The sequence below is a fragment of the Perissodus microlepis genome, chromosome 20 (genome assembly GCF_051167445.1).
Source record: "Perissodus microlepis isolate ML-2025 ecotype Zambia chromosome 20, ASM5116744v1, whole genome shotgun sequence".
In the NCBI taxonomy this organism is placed as follows: Eukaryota; Metazoa; Chordata; class Actinopteri; order Cichliformes; family Cichlidae; genus Perissodus; species Perissodus microlepis.
The window spans coordinates 5,225,735-5,242,413 of record NC_140480.1 but is presented as its reverse complement, the minus strand read 5'-3'; the positions used below and the strand labels follow the sequence as shown (position 1 = coordinate 5,242,413).

Here is a 16,679-nt window from a genome sequence, read left to right as displayed (position 1 = left end):
TGCACAGGACTCAGTAATTGAGAATGACAGCTGCAGTGTTGGTTTGCGCCGGGGATAAGTACCTGCAGCATCCTGCACTATAGGGACGTCATTTTTAACCGGAGACGGAGTGGCAATGATGGGGCTGAAAGCTGGTGTGTTGGTTGGCATGACAACACTCCGAGTGGCTCCCAGAGAGGCGCTGAGCAGAGAGTATGACAGACAGGATGGAGAGAGGAGGTATGGGAGTGAGGGGAGAGGGGGTCGGAGGAGAGCAGGAGAGAGGGATGGGGCCTGGGACTGCAGGCCAGGCTGAAGAGCAGAAGGAGGAGGAGGAAGAGGAGGTGGCGGTGGTCGTGGTGGAGGAGGAGGAGAGAAGGAAGGAGGTGCATTCTGGGTAGCGCTAGTGTCAGCAGGGGTGGTAGGAGCAGAAGTGGTGGTGGGGCAGCCTTGTCCTGGAGAGACAGGTTGACCAGAGAGGGTGAAGGACAGGCAAGAGGGAGAAAACACACACAGACGGGAACAGAGACAAACACGGGGTCCAAATCGCGCACACACACGCACACACACACACACACACACACACACACGCACACACAGAGGGATGGGAGGCAAAAAGGGAAAGATAAAAGATAAGAGAATGATACAAAATGAGGCCCATTCAAGACAAAGTAACCCAGCCAAAACAACAACGATGAGAGTAGTGGATATTTCTGGCAACACATGGAGAAATGTGAAAATCAGAGACAGGCTAAGATTTAGGAAAAAATACAGAGGAGAACCCGTTTATTCAATAAGTTTGAGGAAAAAGAGGCTGTTTCTCATTTCCTTTCTCCCAAAACTCCAACCACTAAAAGTGCTAAAGTAGACATAAAGCCACAGGGATGATCTCTGGCCAGAGGAAAATGTAATAAGCTACATACAGTGCAATATCTCAAACCACTGATGTACAAAATGGAGGTTTTATGAGGATGACCGGGCAAACTGGAAACTGTCTTGTCCGCAGCGCCCAACATAAGAATATAGCATAGTCATCAACCACATATATTATAACTAATGTGTCTATTGATTGCAAGTCAGAGTTGTGATTGGAGGATGCATGAGATGACGAGTTGCTGGCTTTCTGGGTGACGTGTGGGCTGAGTGAAACGTGATGTTCAACGAGTAGAAAACCTTTGTGAACAACACCTGTGGACTAAACTGTGCTAAAGGCCGTACATGCTGACGTGTCAGAGTCTGAGTCACGTGGGCTTACCTGCCGGAGAGCTGTCGTTGCCCACAGGTGTGCTGGTGCAGCTTCGGTCCTGGTTGGAGGATTCGGAGGAGAGGCCCAAGGGGCTGCCTCCTCCACCCATGTAGTCCATGTAGTCATCATTCTCATCCGTGATGTTGGAGAAGTTGGAGCTGATGCCAGGCTGGATCGTTATGGACCCGTGCACCATACCCGATGCCTGCTGCTGCATCTCATCCGCCCTGCGGCCGAGTGACATCATCTAGAGAACAAAACAAAATAAAAAAAAGCTTAAAACAATGATCACACAAAGACTTACGAAACAAACATCTTGGGTTATAAAGAGTCATCAGCGCAGGTGTTGGCGCTTGGCATCCAACCAAGCATTTCAAGACGTCAGAAGTATTTTTTGAAAGAACGAACTTCATACTTTTGTCATTATATGAAGGACAAAACAAAAAAACAGCTTAAACAGAACTAGAAAATCCACATTTATATCCACAAAGGCTCTATCCCACACCTACTGCAGAGGTTAACTGAGGAAATTGCGTGTAAAAGAAACTTCATCAAAAGAATGCCATGAGTGATTTGTTATTGACTGGTATGACAGGATATGAGCGGTACTCTCTTTTTTACAGAACATCACGTCTTTGTTAGTCTTTCCTTGAATATGACTCAGAAAAAGGAAACTGAATGTTAAAAAAGAAATACAACGATATACAACGAAAAAACCCCGATAAAACCGACCAAACCAGGTACACAAGTTACAAAGACGGCGTAACCACCAGTATGCTAACAGCTGTTGTTATTCGTGACCTTAAAAAGAACGAAAGAAAGACAAAATCGAAACGAGAAAGGACTTCCGCTGCTTAACATTTGTTTTTACACTTCTTTAACTATTATTATCCCTATTTTTCTCTTCATTTTATGATATTGGGAGATTTTAAGAGCAGTCCTTAATGGATGGGGAGCTTTTTTTTCATCTTCTTTCAGCAAAAACCACAAACAATGGTGTGTTTCTGAGAACATAAAATTTAGATGAAAAACACAGACACACAGACAGACAAATGCTTTATCAATCCCATGAGGGAAATTAGCAGAATAATAAAAGCAGAACTGCAGATCAGCAGAACAACAAAGTGAATATGGGAGGAAAAAAAGATCTGTGCCGTATATATCTGAATGTATAGTGAAAAAAGAAAGACCGATATAATAATATGCCCAGTTGGTAGTGCAATGCTGTGTTTAGGTAAGCGCGGTGATCTGATATGCAGTGTTATTAAAAAAAAATAGAAATGAGTTTCCCAAATGCTGAACAATATCTAGCCCTTCCTCTTTTTTACAGTGTAAATGAGCACAAACAACAATATGTAATATAGTAGTAGTTAAGGGAACGTCTATTCACTATTTAATCTCCCAGGAAAAGGGTGTGTGCTTTGTTAAAATCTGTTTGAGTAAATTATTCAACACAGGCTTCAGACCGTTGAGATGTTTAGCCTGTATTTTTATAATACCGCTTTTCAAAATGTATCACGTGTCGCCGTTGGCGTGCTTGTACCTGGGATGGGACTCTGTCAAAGTTCTTCCCCAGCATCCGCCTCATGTGCTTGCGTGCGTGTGAGGTCATCTGGTGTTTGAGGAGGAAGGAGAACTGGCAACCCTCGCGGATGCAGTGGAAGTGGCTGTTGACTTGGTTATACTTACAACCTGCAGGATAAAAAAAGAATAAAGTAAGAGCTTAATTTATCTTTGGCTCCCAGTGCGGCGTCCAAAAAAAGGCTCCCCGCGCCACACGCAATATTATAAGTGTGACGGCGTCGCGATACATCAAACACCAAGTGAAATATTTTTAGGGTTTTTTTTAATTTCATGATATAGCTGTGACAAAAGAGGGATCGGGTTTCAAAGTGTTTCGGAGTGTACATGTAGGAGGAATATTAGATCACTCGGGTGTCATACTGAGCAAGTCAAGGCTTCTGTGCACTAAACCTGTGGAGCTCTTTTATTACACTGACATGCTTTATTCAATTAGGAATTTACATAAATAAATTCTCATTTTCTGTGGGCCAATAATGCACACACCCCTGCAAACCAAAGTAAATATACAATTATTGCCATATTAAATTCATTTTTCAAAGTATCTCCATTGTCATTTTTCCCCCTTTTGTTCTCCGCTGTGGTATCGTCTGTTCTATATTCTTCTGCTCTTTTCCAGTGTTTTAACCGGTCTAGCTCTAATTGCTTTATGATTTCAAATTAAATGAATGTGCCGTTTTGTGCCTGTTAATCAAATACCATTATATAAAAGCAGGCAGAAATAATTGAAAGAGTAACATGCTGGGCAGGTGCTAGCATGTCAGTAACCATGGCACCCACTTTAAGAGAAAAAAAACATGTCTGTGTCATCAAATAGCTTTTGCACACACAACGCTTTAAACACGCAAAGTTGAGCAAATAACAGTAACCCCCCGTGACACGGGAGGGCCTTTTGTGAGACAGAAACCAGGTAACATCAGCAGCGGTGCTCAGTTTAATGTTGCTGCCATGGATACTGGCAACCCATCAATTCTTTATAACTGAAGAGCTAGCAGTGGTAATCCTTTCTGTTTTTTTTCCCCTCCAGCCCAAACAATACACTTGGCAGATCAGGCTGGGGACAAAAAACAGCTGTTTAGGGCCTGGTTTTGTTTGCTTTGTTTCTGCGCTCTGAAAAGCTTGTGTAACCGCCTGAAAAAAACAGATCACTTTTAATTCATTTCTGTGTGATGGCAGCGGTGGCTGTGAGGCGCAGCTTCACAACACAAACAGGCTAAACCAGACAAGCCAGATAATTAACAAACACAAACCTAATTGCTCATTTCTGACAGGGGCAAAAGAAAGAAGAAAACAACCTGGATGTGATTGCCCTCTTTGACATTATTGCTCATATAGCACGGGCAAGGCTACATCTGGGACTCGAGGTGCCATTGTGAATATGCAAAATGCGCCAAAAACCTACGAGGCAGACTTGTTTCATGCTTCTTAAACCTCTCGCAATGCATGACACTGTGTTTGCCAACACTGGTCTCTCTCCCTTTGTAAACACGGGGAATATCCTCTTGCAACAGACAACACAAATTAGGCTACATCTTTCTCAACGTAACACCTTTAATCCTCAGATCTCTCCTGGCAAAGTATTTTTTAAAAGCCGCTCAGGTTGACACAGCTTGATGCGAGGCAAAGAGAGAGACAGCGAGACACAAAACTTTTACAGGATCAGAAGTTTTTTTCTTTTCCAGTGTTTTTTCCTTACCCAGCCTCCCGCACTCCTCCCTCTTGGTGAAATATTTGAAGCCATTAGCGGCGCGACGCTCTGCCTTCTCATGCTTCTTGATGTGCCACGGCAGCTTGGTGGTGATGTTAGTGACAAAGAAGCAGCCAGGCCGCAGACAGTGATAGTGGCCCCTCATTCTGAACTCGCAGTGCTGCAGTGGAGACACATAATTTCCAATTTCATGACTCAAATGTCGTGAATGTTTGAAAGCCAGAGGAGCTGATTAATTTTTATTTGATCCTTCTTTGTGTGCAAAGTTTAAGCGAAGACTACACACAGTTCCTTCGCAAAAAAGAAGAAGAAAAAAAACATAATCAACACCTCGCAGTCTTTTCCTCTCCGGTTGTTTGGTACAATTACTTTGCATTTCCAGGCATCCCACAAACACCCCTCCGCTCTAACATGTCTGTACACCACCATCTGTTTGCAAGGCCCAGATCCCAAAGGACCGGGCCAAATAAGATCTTCTCAGTTCAGGAGATGCAGACTAAGGGGGGGGGGGGGGGGGGCTTTTTGTGAGAGGGGTGATTTTCAACACATTAATGAATTCATTTAAACGGTTTTCCAAATACGGGCTCATGAGAGCAGGCAGGGGCTGCCATTTAGGTTTCATTTGCGAAGCATTCCCCTGATTTTTGCCCTATTCCAGACAGCCTTGTTTACTGTGCAAGTGACAATGATTTATTGGGTAATATCAGCTAAATTGGCCTTTTCTGAGAGGAGAATGCGGCAGTCAAAATGACATCATTGACATATAAACAGGCATTACTGGGGTGAGTCGACTGTCTTTCTCAGCAGAGATGGAAGACGGCGAGCAGTGGTTGTGAAAGCCTTGAGTCAAATAACCTCAAATACTGGTCTAATAGATAGCATACTTCATGCTTAGAAACCTCTGGGAGATGACAGTAGGTGATTCAGCTCCTGGCTGAGTTATCAAGCCACACTCACCTGGTTGGGACAGAGACACTGAAGAGAGTAGTAGGAAAACTGGTCGCGGACGTTGACCAGGTTGTTGTTCGGGTTGATGTGGTCCAAGCAATGGGATTCTGCCTTTCCAGAGGTCTTGCACACATACTTGCAATTTCCAAACAAGCAGTGGAAGTGGAACTTATTGGAGTATTTACAGTCAGTAGCCAAACATGGATCACTGCATGGGGAGGAAAAAAACAGAGAATATATCGTTTAATCAACTTGTGGAAAGTAAGAAGAAAAGCAGGGCGCTGTGCACGAAACCCAGAGGTTTCCACATACTTTTCTTGGAACTGCAGGAAACCAGGTTTGACTTGTGGCTTAGCATTCTCCAGAGAGGTGGTGGCTAGAGGGGAACTGGATGGGAGGTTGGGCATTGATGCTGGCATCTGAGGGATGCTGCCCGTCAGCTGCTTCCAGGCCAGCAGGGAGGGGGGAGGAGAGCTGTATCCGCCAGAGGAGGAGAGGTGTGCAACATCCATGGAGGGGTTGTTGGCCATAGAGACGGGGGCAACGGGCTGCAGCTGGGCGCCCTCACCGGAGTCCTTGCCCTCACCGAACGAAGGCTCCGACTTCACTTTCAAGGTGGCTCGGAGGTGGAAGCTGAAAAACAAGATGGAAGCTCTTTTTTATACCGATCAATAAAAGCCAAAAACTAAAATGCAGAGAGCGAGGGTAGCGTGACACTCACTTAGCATGTTTTATAGCCCCATCCACAGTGCTGAAGAGGGCACCGCAGTCCTCTACCAAGCAGTGAAAGTGAACTTTGTGAAGGAAGTCACACTGAGCTTCACAGAAGTCATCCGTGTCAAACCTTAACAGAGACAGATAAGAAAGACTGTAAATTTACTGCTGCTTAAGGAAAACGCAACCTATGAGGACACCTGGCTCAACTCTTCACCTGACGGTAAATGTCTGCGGTCCGTCATACTGTAACCAGCGCACTGTCATTTCCAATTCCTGCAAGAACGTGTTCTCTATTTTTTTTTATTTATTTATTTTTTTTGGAGGGGGGGTTTCCACTGATACAGTATGTGAGGAATAGTATTTACAGGAAAGACCTTCCAAGGACGTGCGCTACTTTTTAACACTCTGACTGTTTTCTCACTCTCATAATGAATCCAGTGTCTCTACGCGCTTCCTGTGTATGTGTGTTGTTGTTGTTGTTTTTTATACCTGCGGAGGTATGTCCTCCAGATCTCGGTGGCTTTTTCTGCCAGGGGCCTCTTCAGCACTTTACTGAGATACTGTGCTGCCTCCGAGGTGTCACCACCCTCACCTGCCTCTAGCTCTGTCTTCAGGTTCATTGCATTGAAGAGGGCAGGGTTCACCTGTGACATCTACAAAAAAAACAGCACAAAAACCACCAGGCGCTGGGTTAGCTGGGCACTTTCGTATGTTAGTGAGAGTATGAGAATGAATTCTCTTTCTCTCTCTCTCTCTCTTTCTCTCTCTTACACACACACACACACATGCATGGTTTGGCGAAGCTAAAAAGGGCAGCCAGATTTACAAACATCCGGGCTTTTGCTTGAGTGCAGGCCAAGCGTGTTTGCCAAGCATCCTCTGGGAGCTACTGTTAACCCTTTTATGTAATGTGGTGGCTTGCAGCAAACCAACAAAGAGCTGACACGACAACAGTTGAGTTGCTAGACAGCAGCTCGTCTCCGTCGTTTGGGCGCAATGACTGCAAATGTTAAGGTAAGGTGTCCTCGAGAAAGGTTAAAACCACGACGTGCACTTAGGTGCACGGAGGCGGCGAAGCTTGCAGGGGGGTAAGGAGTGGAGGAAGTCATGATCAGTTGGAGAGAGTAAATAAATGGTGGCTGATCTGCCATGACATCATCAACATGATGGAAACCACCTGGCATATTTGTACGAGTCAGATAAGATATATGACTAAGACAATGTCCATTTTAATCTTCACAAAAAAAACCCATACAGATTTAAATTTCCATACGCTAACATTTAGACTTGTTAAAAAATGAGGGCAGCGCCTTCCTGCTTTTCTTTTTTTTTTCCTGCGCTGACTTTTTAATCAAATAATTTATAAACCCTATGAATAAATGTAGAGTGAGGCAGGGGGAAGAAAACGTATAAAGGAGGAGGAAAAATTGGACGGCGAGTTCAAAACAGCTCATCAAAAAACAAACATCTCTATATATCTGGCATGGCACCCAGCTACTGCTTCATTGTATTAATTTGTGAGAGGTGCAGCGAAAATTACACTCTATGAAAAATGGCTGGAAAATTTAAATGATACAAACTCATCTTATTAGCCGTGAAACATTAAAAAACAAACAGGCCCCTTCGTGTCCCGCTAATTTGTCTTGGGATGAAAGGCGTTTGATGGATGGATCTTACCTTATTCATAAGCGAGGATAAAAGAGATGTATTCCCTGGTACAGGGTGTCCGTTTGATTCATTACTGGAACAAGGAAAATGAACAATGTTTAGTCAAGATTTGCATGAGAACAGTAAATATTACTATTTATCACGCAAGGTGTGCCTGTATAATGAAGAAGAAAAATGCTGTCTTCTTAAGAAATAAGATCTGGTGTGGGTTGGAGGGAAGATTGGAGTTGAAGGTTTATGTAAACATCCCTCTCTCTCACTCACACGAAAAATAAATAAATGGAGAAATATGTGGAGGATTTTCTAATTGTATGCACATTTATATAAATTAAATATTTTGTATATAACCAGAGCTGCCAAACTAGTAGACATCATCTATCATTCAGAGAAGCTGGATGTTCTTTTTTGTGGGGGTTTATTTTGCCAATAATAAGGCTGAATTGGTTAAAGAAACACTAATTAACCATCCTTCACTTTGAATTAACCATCAGTTTACCATCTGTACCTCTGGTCTTTCTTGCTCAGGTCCAGGCTGTGCTCCTGTGTGGAGTCTTGGGAAGCCCCGCAGTTGGCGTCCACTGGCTCCTGCTTCACTTGAACCAGATTGAACTGGCTGGCTGATGCCGGCTGCCCATTCCCTGAGGATCAAGTCAGAGATGCAGATGAGAGAAGAGACAACAAAGTTATTGTTGGTCAGCATTATTACTCTATGACAAGATCCAATCTGACTCCTGTCCTGGCCCGAAAAGAATACTCCGAGTGATAATTATTGCGAAATTATGTCAGGCCGTCAAGCCTTTTAAATGGTGATTGAGAGGCGGGAGATATGGGGAAAAAGACTCCTTTTTCTGCAGCACTTGTCACAACTCATTTGCCAGGCTGCCTCTTAACTGGTCATTAAGTGAGATGCTAATGCTGAGGGAAAGTGGCAGTCTCAGATTGGCCACCCCCTCCCTTCCCACCTTCCCAGGCTCCTTGTTGGCCTGACAACGGGCGGCAGCCAGTGCCACTGAGCGTACCCACAAGGAACACGGGTGCTATGTCGGTCAGATTGGAGCTGACAGCCAATCAGATTGGTTCAAATAGCGTGACCCCTCGATCACATTCGCCTCCAAATAGGTATTCAGTGAATGCTGTGAGTGAGGACAGGAGCGCTGAATTGAAATAAATAAACACCAGGGGATGACCTGAGGTAAAAACGCTGACAGGAAGGTGAATTCTGGCCCCCCCTTTCCCAATCCCGCGGGATTGAAATATTAATTTATCCCGGGGCTATACAGGGAAAGCAGAGCTTTTGGTTGACAATAAGTGGTCGTTTATTTTAAAATATATATGTGAGTGGGAGGGGGTGGGAGCCCCAGCGTAGCCTCTGAGACACTAAAACTGGAGTGCACCAGCAGCCACGACTGGTTTGGTGAGAAATCTGTTGTTTAAAAATTAGGGCTGGTGTTGAGGGATTGTGACAGGCAAGGTCATGGGCAACCAAGTGTGTGCCCTTGGCCCTGAGCCTGATGGGGATCCTCTCCTTTTACTTGCTACAGAGAAAACAAGACCAGCCAACGTAAGAGGGGAAACCAACCAGAGTTCCCTCCCCGCCCACACCACCACCTCCCTCCGCTACAAGATGACCCAGAGACATATCAGGCAGAATACAAGTGGAAAAGCCAGTCTTGGGCCTTGTCAGCTGAAAGCTGGGAGATGGGGAAGTGTCAGTGTCAGTTCAGTTTGACAATGGCTGAGGTTGGAGGGGCTGGGGGTGGGGCATGGGTGGGGCTAAAGGAAAACAGTAGTCAAACAATTTTGCGGCTTGTTTGAGGTCACTGAATGCTTACCAAGTCTCTGTCCAGCTTTCCTTCCCCGCCCCCCCCCCCCCCCCAACTTGATAAGAGTATACCCAAAATTAACTAGCCAGACAAATCCTGCCTTGTCATTGACAATTAAATCATCTCTCAGACAAAATGAGAGCACATTATATCAAGAGCAGCCACTCACTGCATGATCCACACATGATCGCCACGCTGAGTAAAGTATATTTTTAATACAATCAGAAGATAAGCTGACTGCTCAAGGTAGATCACAGTACAAAACAATCTCACTGCAAAGCACATCGTGATTGTTTTAAATTTATTTATTTTTTTGCATGCACTTTGCGAGCAGAGAGAGAACAAATGAGTTTGACTCAAAGCAGCTTCTTTCTGGAAATTATCCAGGAATAATGTACCACCATGTAATTACTCCGGATAAGATACAGAGCTTGTGAAAGATCATTTGTACTGTGTGTCTAATTAGTAAACCCTTCAGATGCTTGAATCTCTGGGAAAAACACTTAGGGGTAAATTAGAGCGGAACATTAATGAAAAAAAAAGAAAAAAGAAAAAAGAAAAGAAAAGCTGAGAAAATACTGAAGGCAGAAACAGGAAAAATGCACAATTCACCGCAAAAGAGGCGAAGTTTCACAACCCAAAGAAAAAATAAACACTGAGAAAAATAGCCACAAACACAGTGACTTTTCTCACACCTTTTTGACAGAGAAGCACAAACCACTTCCTCCTCATTTTAGCCCCAAATGTCCTGTTCACACATTTTATGAAGCAAATATGAGAAACAAAACCACACAGCAAACCCCCCATCCTGTGTCTGCGCTAAAACTTTTATGAAAATGTGCGCGATTAAAATAGGAGAGCTTATTTAAAATAACTTGTTTTTCAGTAAAGAGATCTTCGCTGTAACTAAGTGAGCCATCGAGAGGGGTGGTGATGGCACCATCTGTGGAGGCCCAGACTACCTGCTGGAAGCCCAGAGGTGGAGCTCAGTCTGACAGCCCGGGCTCAGCTCGGCTCCTCGGAGCAGCTGCCCCAGCTCTCTCCCAGGGCCTGTCCTGCTCCAGGAGTACCACCAGGAATTGTAATCCTTCCCAGTCCCAACATCCGGAGCAGTCCCATTTACAATCCGTACCCCACCTGCTCAGGCTGAGCGCAGGAGGATGCACTGCAACTGAATGCGAGACCATGCGCTTGCAGTGCATTATCAATTGAAGACTTTAACTTCATTTTCATTCAGAGGCTTTGTTTAGAGCAATGTGATAAACATGGACAAGCCAATTACCTCTGAAATTTATGGGTGACATGTTTTTGTGGAAACAGAAGGTTTCCAGAAATTCAAAAAGTGTGCGTCGTTGCCGATGACTGCATCTGTGACTGAGTTCTTGCATCGGTGAAAAAAAAAGAAAAAAGAAAAGCCTGTTTCTTAGCTCTGCTGCATTGAGTCATTTCTGCCTGAGTGATTTCTGTTTTTTCTTTTTATCAGTTTTCATAGAGGATACGAAAAAATTTTTATTTTTTTTTTGTTCTCGCAATTTCTGAACTTAATTTCATTCCACCTCCATTTGCTTGGAACGGGCGCAGACAGAGATAAGAGACCAATGATGAGGAAACATGTTCAACACAACCCCCAGGAGCCCCCACTCTGAACATCATAAGAGACTTTTACAGGCTCTACTCTCCCCTGTCAGCGCATTTATCTCCAAATGGATTGTGGGTATCTAACAAACGATCAACACAATAACAAGCCGAGAGCAGAGGACCATGCCTCCGGAATGTCCCTTTAAGCTTGAAAGCAGAGGGTTTTCTGCCCTTCTCACCGCTCTAGGCTAGTTAGAGAGATGACCTCTGAGTGCTCTCTCTTTGCTCTGTCCACAAAGAGCGAAAAAGCATGCAGCTTATCATAAACATGTGGATTTGGATGTAGCTCTAAAGTTTTCTTTTGAATTTTTTATATTCACATTATGTTATCCATCATTAATATATGAGATAAACTTGGCTGTTCACTCACTGACCTGTGTCTGGGCTGCCGGATGGCTTGAGTGCAGCAGCCGCCAGTCTGGCCATCATGGGTGAAATCAGACCCTTGCTTGCAGAGATCTTCTCCATAATGGAGGAGGTGGCAAAGGAGGTTGGGGTAGATGGCATGGCTCCATCCGCCCCGACTGTGGAGCAGCCTTGGGTGAGTGAGTCGGTGGGCATGGAGTGGGCCCCTGAAGACACAGCGGATATCAGGCCAGCAGCTTGAGGAGGTGGCTGGAGAGGCAGCCTGGACATAAGGGGGAAGAACGGGTTGGAGGTGGCCAAGGTGCTGTTGGAAAGAGCAAGGGCCACCGGTATGTTGCTGGGCAAGGTCTGAGACAGCAGGGTGGACATACGCTGGCCCGCACTGGGCAGCGAGGGGGTCAGCTTGAGGGCGTGGCCCGATGTGGATGAGGAGGAGACAGCAGTGGTGGGCGTGCTCAAGAGGTGTGGTACAGTAGTGGACTGCTGGGTCGTGGGTGAGGCACTCAGGCTGGAGTTCTTGCTGCTAATGGCCGAGAAGTCCATTAGATCGTCGTTGCTGGATTCCTCGGGCTCATCCTTTGGTGCCAGGAAGGTGGAAGAGAGGCCCATGACACCAGAAGAGCGAATGTGTCTACGTTCGTGCTTGCGCTTGTGGGAGGTCATCTGGCTGGTGGAGGTAAAGGTGAAGCCGCAGCCGGAGCGGATACAATGGAAGTGGTTGGTGGCTTTGCTGTAGACACAGCCCTCGTACTTGCATTCCTCATACTTATAGAACTTCTTGAAGCCATCTTTGGCATAAGCATCGTCCTTGATGTGGTAGCTCTTGTGCTTCTCAATGTCACACTTGTTCTTGAAGGTGAAGGTGCAGCCCGGGCGCCTGAAAAGCAAACGGGATAATGTGATCAGGTGTGGATTCATGGAGGGGATCCACGTGATTGAAATACTTTACAGTGAAGTGGAATAATAACTGGTGCGGTTCAGTGACACATCACCACCTCCAACCTGGTGGAGGTTTAAATTTTGGGAGGCGATAATGAAATAATAATAGTACATTTTTATAATTATTAATTTTATTTTTTTTATTCAAAGTGCTCTAATGATTTTTGTCACATGCAAGTCACAATGCTATAAAATTTAAGTTGATCCCTTTTAATTTATGAATCTTTTTTTTTTTTTAAACAATATTTGCCAAATTCGGTTTTAATACATTAAAAAAAAAAATCTTGAGGAGAAACCACATTAGGTCTATCCACCTGCAGTGGAAGTGTGTCGTCTTCTGCCCGTAGAACTGACATCCGACCGTGCCACAGTCCTCAGTCGCGCGAAACCTCTGGAAGCCATCGTTGATCAGCTGGGCGTTCTTTTTATGGAAGTTTTCATGGGTCATGACATCGGAGGTGCTGGTGTACACCTTGCTGCAGCCCACCTGCAAAAGCAGAGTCAGAGCACGGTAATCGAAAACAAGATCTGGGCCCAAAGCATGCATGAGTTTCAGTTTGCAAGAATGGTTTGTAAAATGCTATAAAAGATCAGATATACTGTACTAGATGTAGAGGAGGGATCTCATTGTGGTTAAGAAAATGCTAGTGGCCTAGAAATGGGTAGAAGATGGATGTTTTCTCACATTCAAGATTTAATTTGTGGCAACACCAGAGCATTACAAGTTTCATCTCAAACCTGTGAATTGGAAACAATCTTGCCATTGTGACAATTGGAAAGTAAAAAAAAAGGAGGTGACTGAAAGAGACAGTGGCTGCAGAAGGCTGCTGAGAGTACAGTACCTTCCTGGCAAAGCAGCTTTTTAGAAAAGGAAATTCATATTTGGAGAGTAACGGTGAGTTGCCACAAACTTACTGTAACTCTGAGAACAGATTTCAGTAGTGGAGGGGGTAGACAGGAGTAAGATGACTGTCTTAAGTCTTTAGTTTAAAATGCTCTGGTACACATGAGCCCTCAGAGCCAACAAAGGGGGGGAAAAAACAGGTAATGTTTGAATTAAAAGCAGCAATTGTATATCATCTGTGGCACTTTTCACCCGCGCAAACCGGGCAACTTCTCCATATTGAGTCAAACAATGAAAAAAATTCCTCTCGGTTCTTTTCCCCCTTAAATCAAGAGAGCCGATGCCAACATCTGCAGGTTCTCAGGGACTGTTAAAACAAGGGCTGAAATGTCCTAATAACAATTACGCTGTTGCAGGGGTTTAAAAAAGAATATATCTCAAGCCATCCTGCGCTGCACCGCTGCCCTGCTCGTGAGAAGCTCTCGGCACAATGACATTGAAAATAAGCAGATGTAGAAAAAAATTAAACAAATCCAGAGGGGGAATAATCTTCAACTGGCTGCTTGGTACTAAAAGATGAAAAATGTATAGTTTATATAAACACCTAACTGAACTTTAGCCATGCCAATTAAGGAGTGAGCGAGTAAAAAGATGGGGAAAGCACAAGCAGCCTCACTCGTATTCACCCTTTTTTTTCAGTTTTCTTTTATTTGGCCGAGGACACGTTTCGCAAACTGCTCTACGAAGACACTCTGGTATAAATGGAAAAAGTGAGTTTCCACTTCACAAATATGTAGGTAAGCCGAGTGACTCTGAAACACCCTGAAGTCATGCGTATTGCAAGTGGCCTGATTTTCCAAAGTTGGCCATAATTTATATAGAGTTGCTCATTTTTGCCTGACTTAACCTGTTTTAAACAAAATGATGTCACTGCTCCTAAAAGGCTGTTTAAAGGCACTGGACAAAACCAGTGCTTTTAAACTGTGCCTTTTACACTCTTTTATGGACAGCATGTGGTGTCTCTGCAATATAATTTGAATTACGAATTGTAAATTTACCTGCATTTATCTATATTTGGTGCTCTTTAACAGAGTGAGCAGTGGTTGTTTTGCTCCATATGTAATGCTTAAACATGTGGAACCATAATTGCATATTTGTTTCCGTGTTTGTGCATGTGCTTTCGTGGGTTCATTTTGTGGGTATGTGTGTAGGTGGAAGAGGAGACGCGAGTCTGTGTAGTGTACCTGCATGCAGTGGTAATGGGTGCTTTTTCCATTGAGGTGGCAGCCATGGTAGTAGACGCTGCAGTCGTCCAGAGGGCTGAAGCGCATGAAGCCATGCTGCAAGGAGTTGTCCCTCTTCTTGTGCATGTTGTAGTGCCTGATTACATCCTGCTTACTGGTAAACCTCTGCAAAAAGGAGAGGGGGGTGGGGGTGTACGGCAACAGGTTGGTGTTTATTTAAACCAGTCACAGAATCAGCAACAAGTCACTTTATCTCTGTAGAAGCAGCAGCTGCAACATGCAGGAGCCAATTGGCAGTTGGGGAGGGATGTGCGCACGGCAATATAGAGGGACAGGACGTCTTTAAACATGATGCATTCTGTGGTTATTAATTTACTTTGCATATCTCAAAGTTGCGCTCTATCCAAATGCAGCGCTTAAAGGCCCCGGGACTCTCTGAATGCAGATGCTTCCACATGGAACGTAAAGTATGTTCCCCATACACTCTTTGTTTCTGTTTTTTTTTCCTGCCTTCCAACACTTTTTTTTTTTTTTTTTTTTAGAAATTAAGATGAATCAATTGACATGCAAGATAACAGTTCTGATGTTTTTGTGTCTGGAAAAATTCTGTTCCATGCAGATGGTTTCTCAGACGTGCACAGGGGAAAACAGAAGACAATAAAAACAAACAAACAAACAAGTGAACCAAAAAACAGTTTCCCTTTCAATTCGCTGAGATATGATTCCCTTTTTAATTAAAGCATTAACACTCACTTTTGGTGCAGGTTTCGCCTGTAAATATAAATGAATATGCAAAGACACCCGCCTTGTAAAATTACTAAATAAATTTTTTTTTTTCTTATAAAGAAAAAGGAAAAAGTCCCTCCCATACTCAGGAGTCTGGAAGGGGGTAAAACAGAAAAGTCACTCCACGGAGACCTGCAGCAACCAAATCTGCTGTAATTGGGTTTAAGCTGATGTTACAGAAACTGTAACAGGAGAAGCTTAAATCAATGAGACAGTTCTGTCTTCTATCCATATTTATCTCCAGTTGAGGGAAAAACATCAGAAAGAACGACTCTAAAGAGCAACTAATTGCTGTACAAAGTAGGGTAATTGCTTTGTGTCATGTGTTCCACTTGCACACAAGTAAAAAGCCGAGATCTCACAGCCGTTCAGTCCCCTGTTGTTGGTGTTTTCCCGCTGCAGATTTCTGACACACCTAAATTACATTTTTTTGTAATCTGGCTGATGATTGTCTCAGATTTTCTCTTTTTGCTAATTTTTTATTTTTATTTTTTACAGATCTCAGGCCTGCACTTTTCTGTTATCTAACGATGACAGGTTGAACTGTGGTCATGGTACATTCGATCCATCAAGCCGTCCAAAATAGGCCATGGAGAGAGCTGACTGGGAAAAAGATCTCATTTTCAGTTGAGTGGTGATGAAGGTTGGGAGCCACTTGCTACATTTATTTTAGGATTCCCACTAGTGTGGCAAGATGCACACTCTCTCCCATGTACAAGCCCATGAAAGGAGAATGTTAAGACTCAGCCAATCGCCCAGAGGCTGGCAGTGGGATAATATTCCAGGAGTGTGTGTCATGTAACATTTCATGAGTTATCGCTTTGAAAGGGGGCTGCTCATCACTGCCTGCCTGTTTTTTTCAGTATTGACATCCTAGGAACTGGCTTCCAAAGCATATCTGTGTTTCCATGCGACGCAGTAGCAACAGAGAAATGTGGACCTGACCGTGGAAATTGCCATGATAACCTGAACTAACACTCTAAATAATGACATGAAATGATTTTCCTTTGTATTCCTCCAAGAATGTGTCTCATCAGACTGTGAAGTGGGGTTCAAGCAGAAAATGAAAGCTTAGATCTGTAATGCTTTTCACCACATAAACAATATTTATCAAGCTGTAATCTCTCTTGATCGGGAGCAGACTGTAGATTACATCTGAAGATGGCTTAATTCAGAAACTTGTTAAGAAAGG

General features: G+C 44.0%; 1 protein-coding gene across 9 annotated transcripts in view; it reads right to left on the bottom strand.

Annotated features, from left to right (window-relative positions):
- casz1 (castor zinc finger 1) overlaps positions 1-16,679 on the bottom strand; it is a 170,392-nt gene that overhangs the window by 5,942 nt on the left and 147,771 nt on the right. For 7 of the 9 annotated variants that reach the window (XM_084918122.1, XM_084918121.1, XM_084918124.1 and 4 more), the window contains 13 exons: positions 14,702-14,866; positions 12,928-13,100; positions 11,683-12,551; positions 8,353-8,485; positions 7,857-7,920; positions 6,669-6,832; positions 6,184-6,306; positions 5,775-6,095; positions 5,472-5,670; positions 4,503-4,674; positions 2,769-2,917; positions 1,235-1,472; positions 63-434 (listed from right to left, as the gene is read on the bottom strand). In XM_084918122.1, coding sequence (XP_084774248.1) covers positions 63-434; positions 1,235-1,472; positions 2,769-2,917; positions 4,503-4,674; positions 5,472-5,670; positions 5,775-6,095; positions 6,184-6,306; positions 6,669-6,832; positions 7,857-7,920; positions 8,353-8,485; positions 11,683-12,551; positions 12,928-13,100; positions 14,702-14,866 — 3,142 coding nt within the window. The remainder of the gene's footprint in view (positions 1-62; positions 435-1,234; positions 1,473-2,768; positions 2,918-4,502; positions 4,675-5,471; positions 5,671-5,774; positions 6,096-6,183; positions 6,307-6,668; positions 6,833-7,856; positions 7,921-8,352; positions 8,486-11,682; positions 12,552-12,927; positions 13,101-14,701; positions 14,867-16,679) is intronic. The other 2 variants (XM_084918125.1, XM_084918126.1) reach the window with 1 other exon arrangement.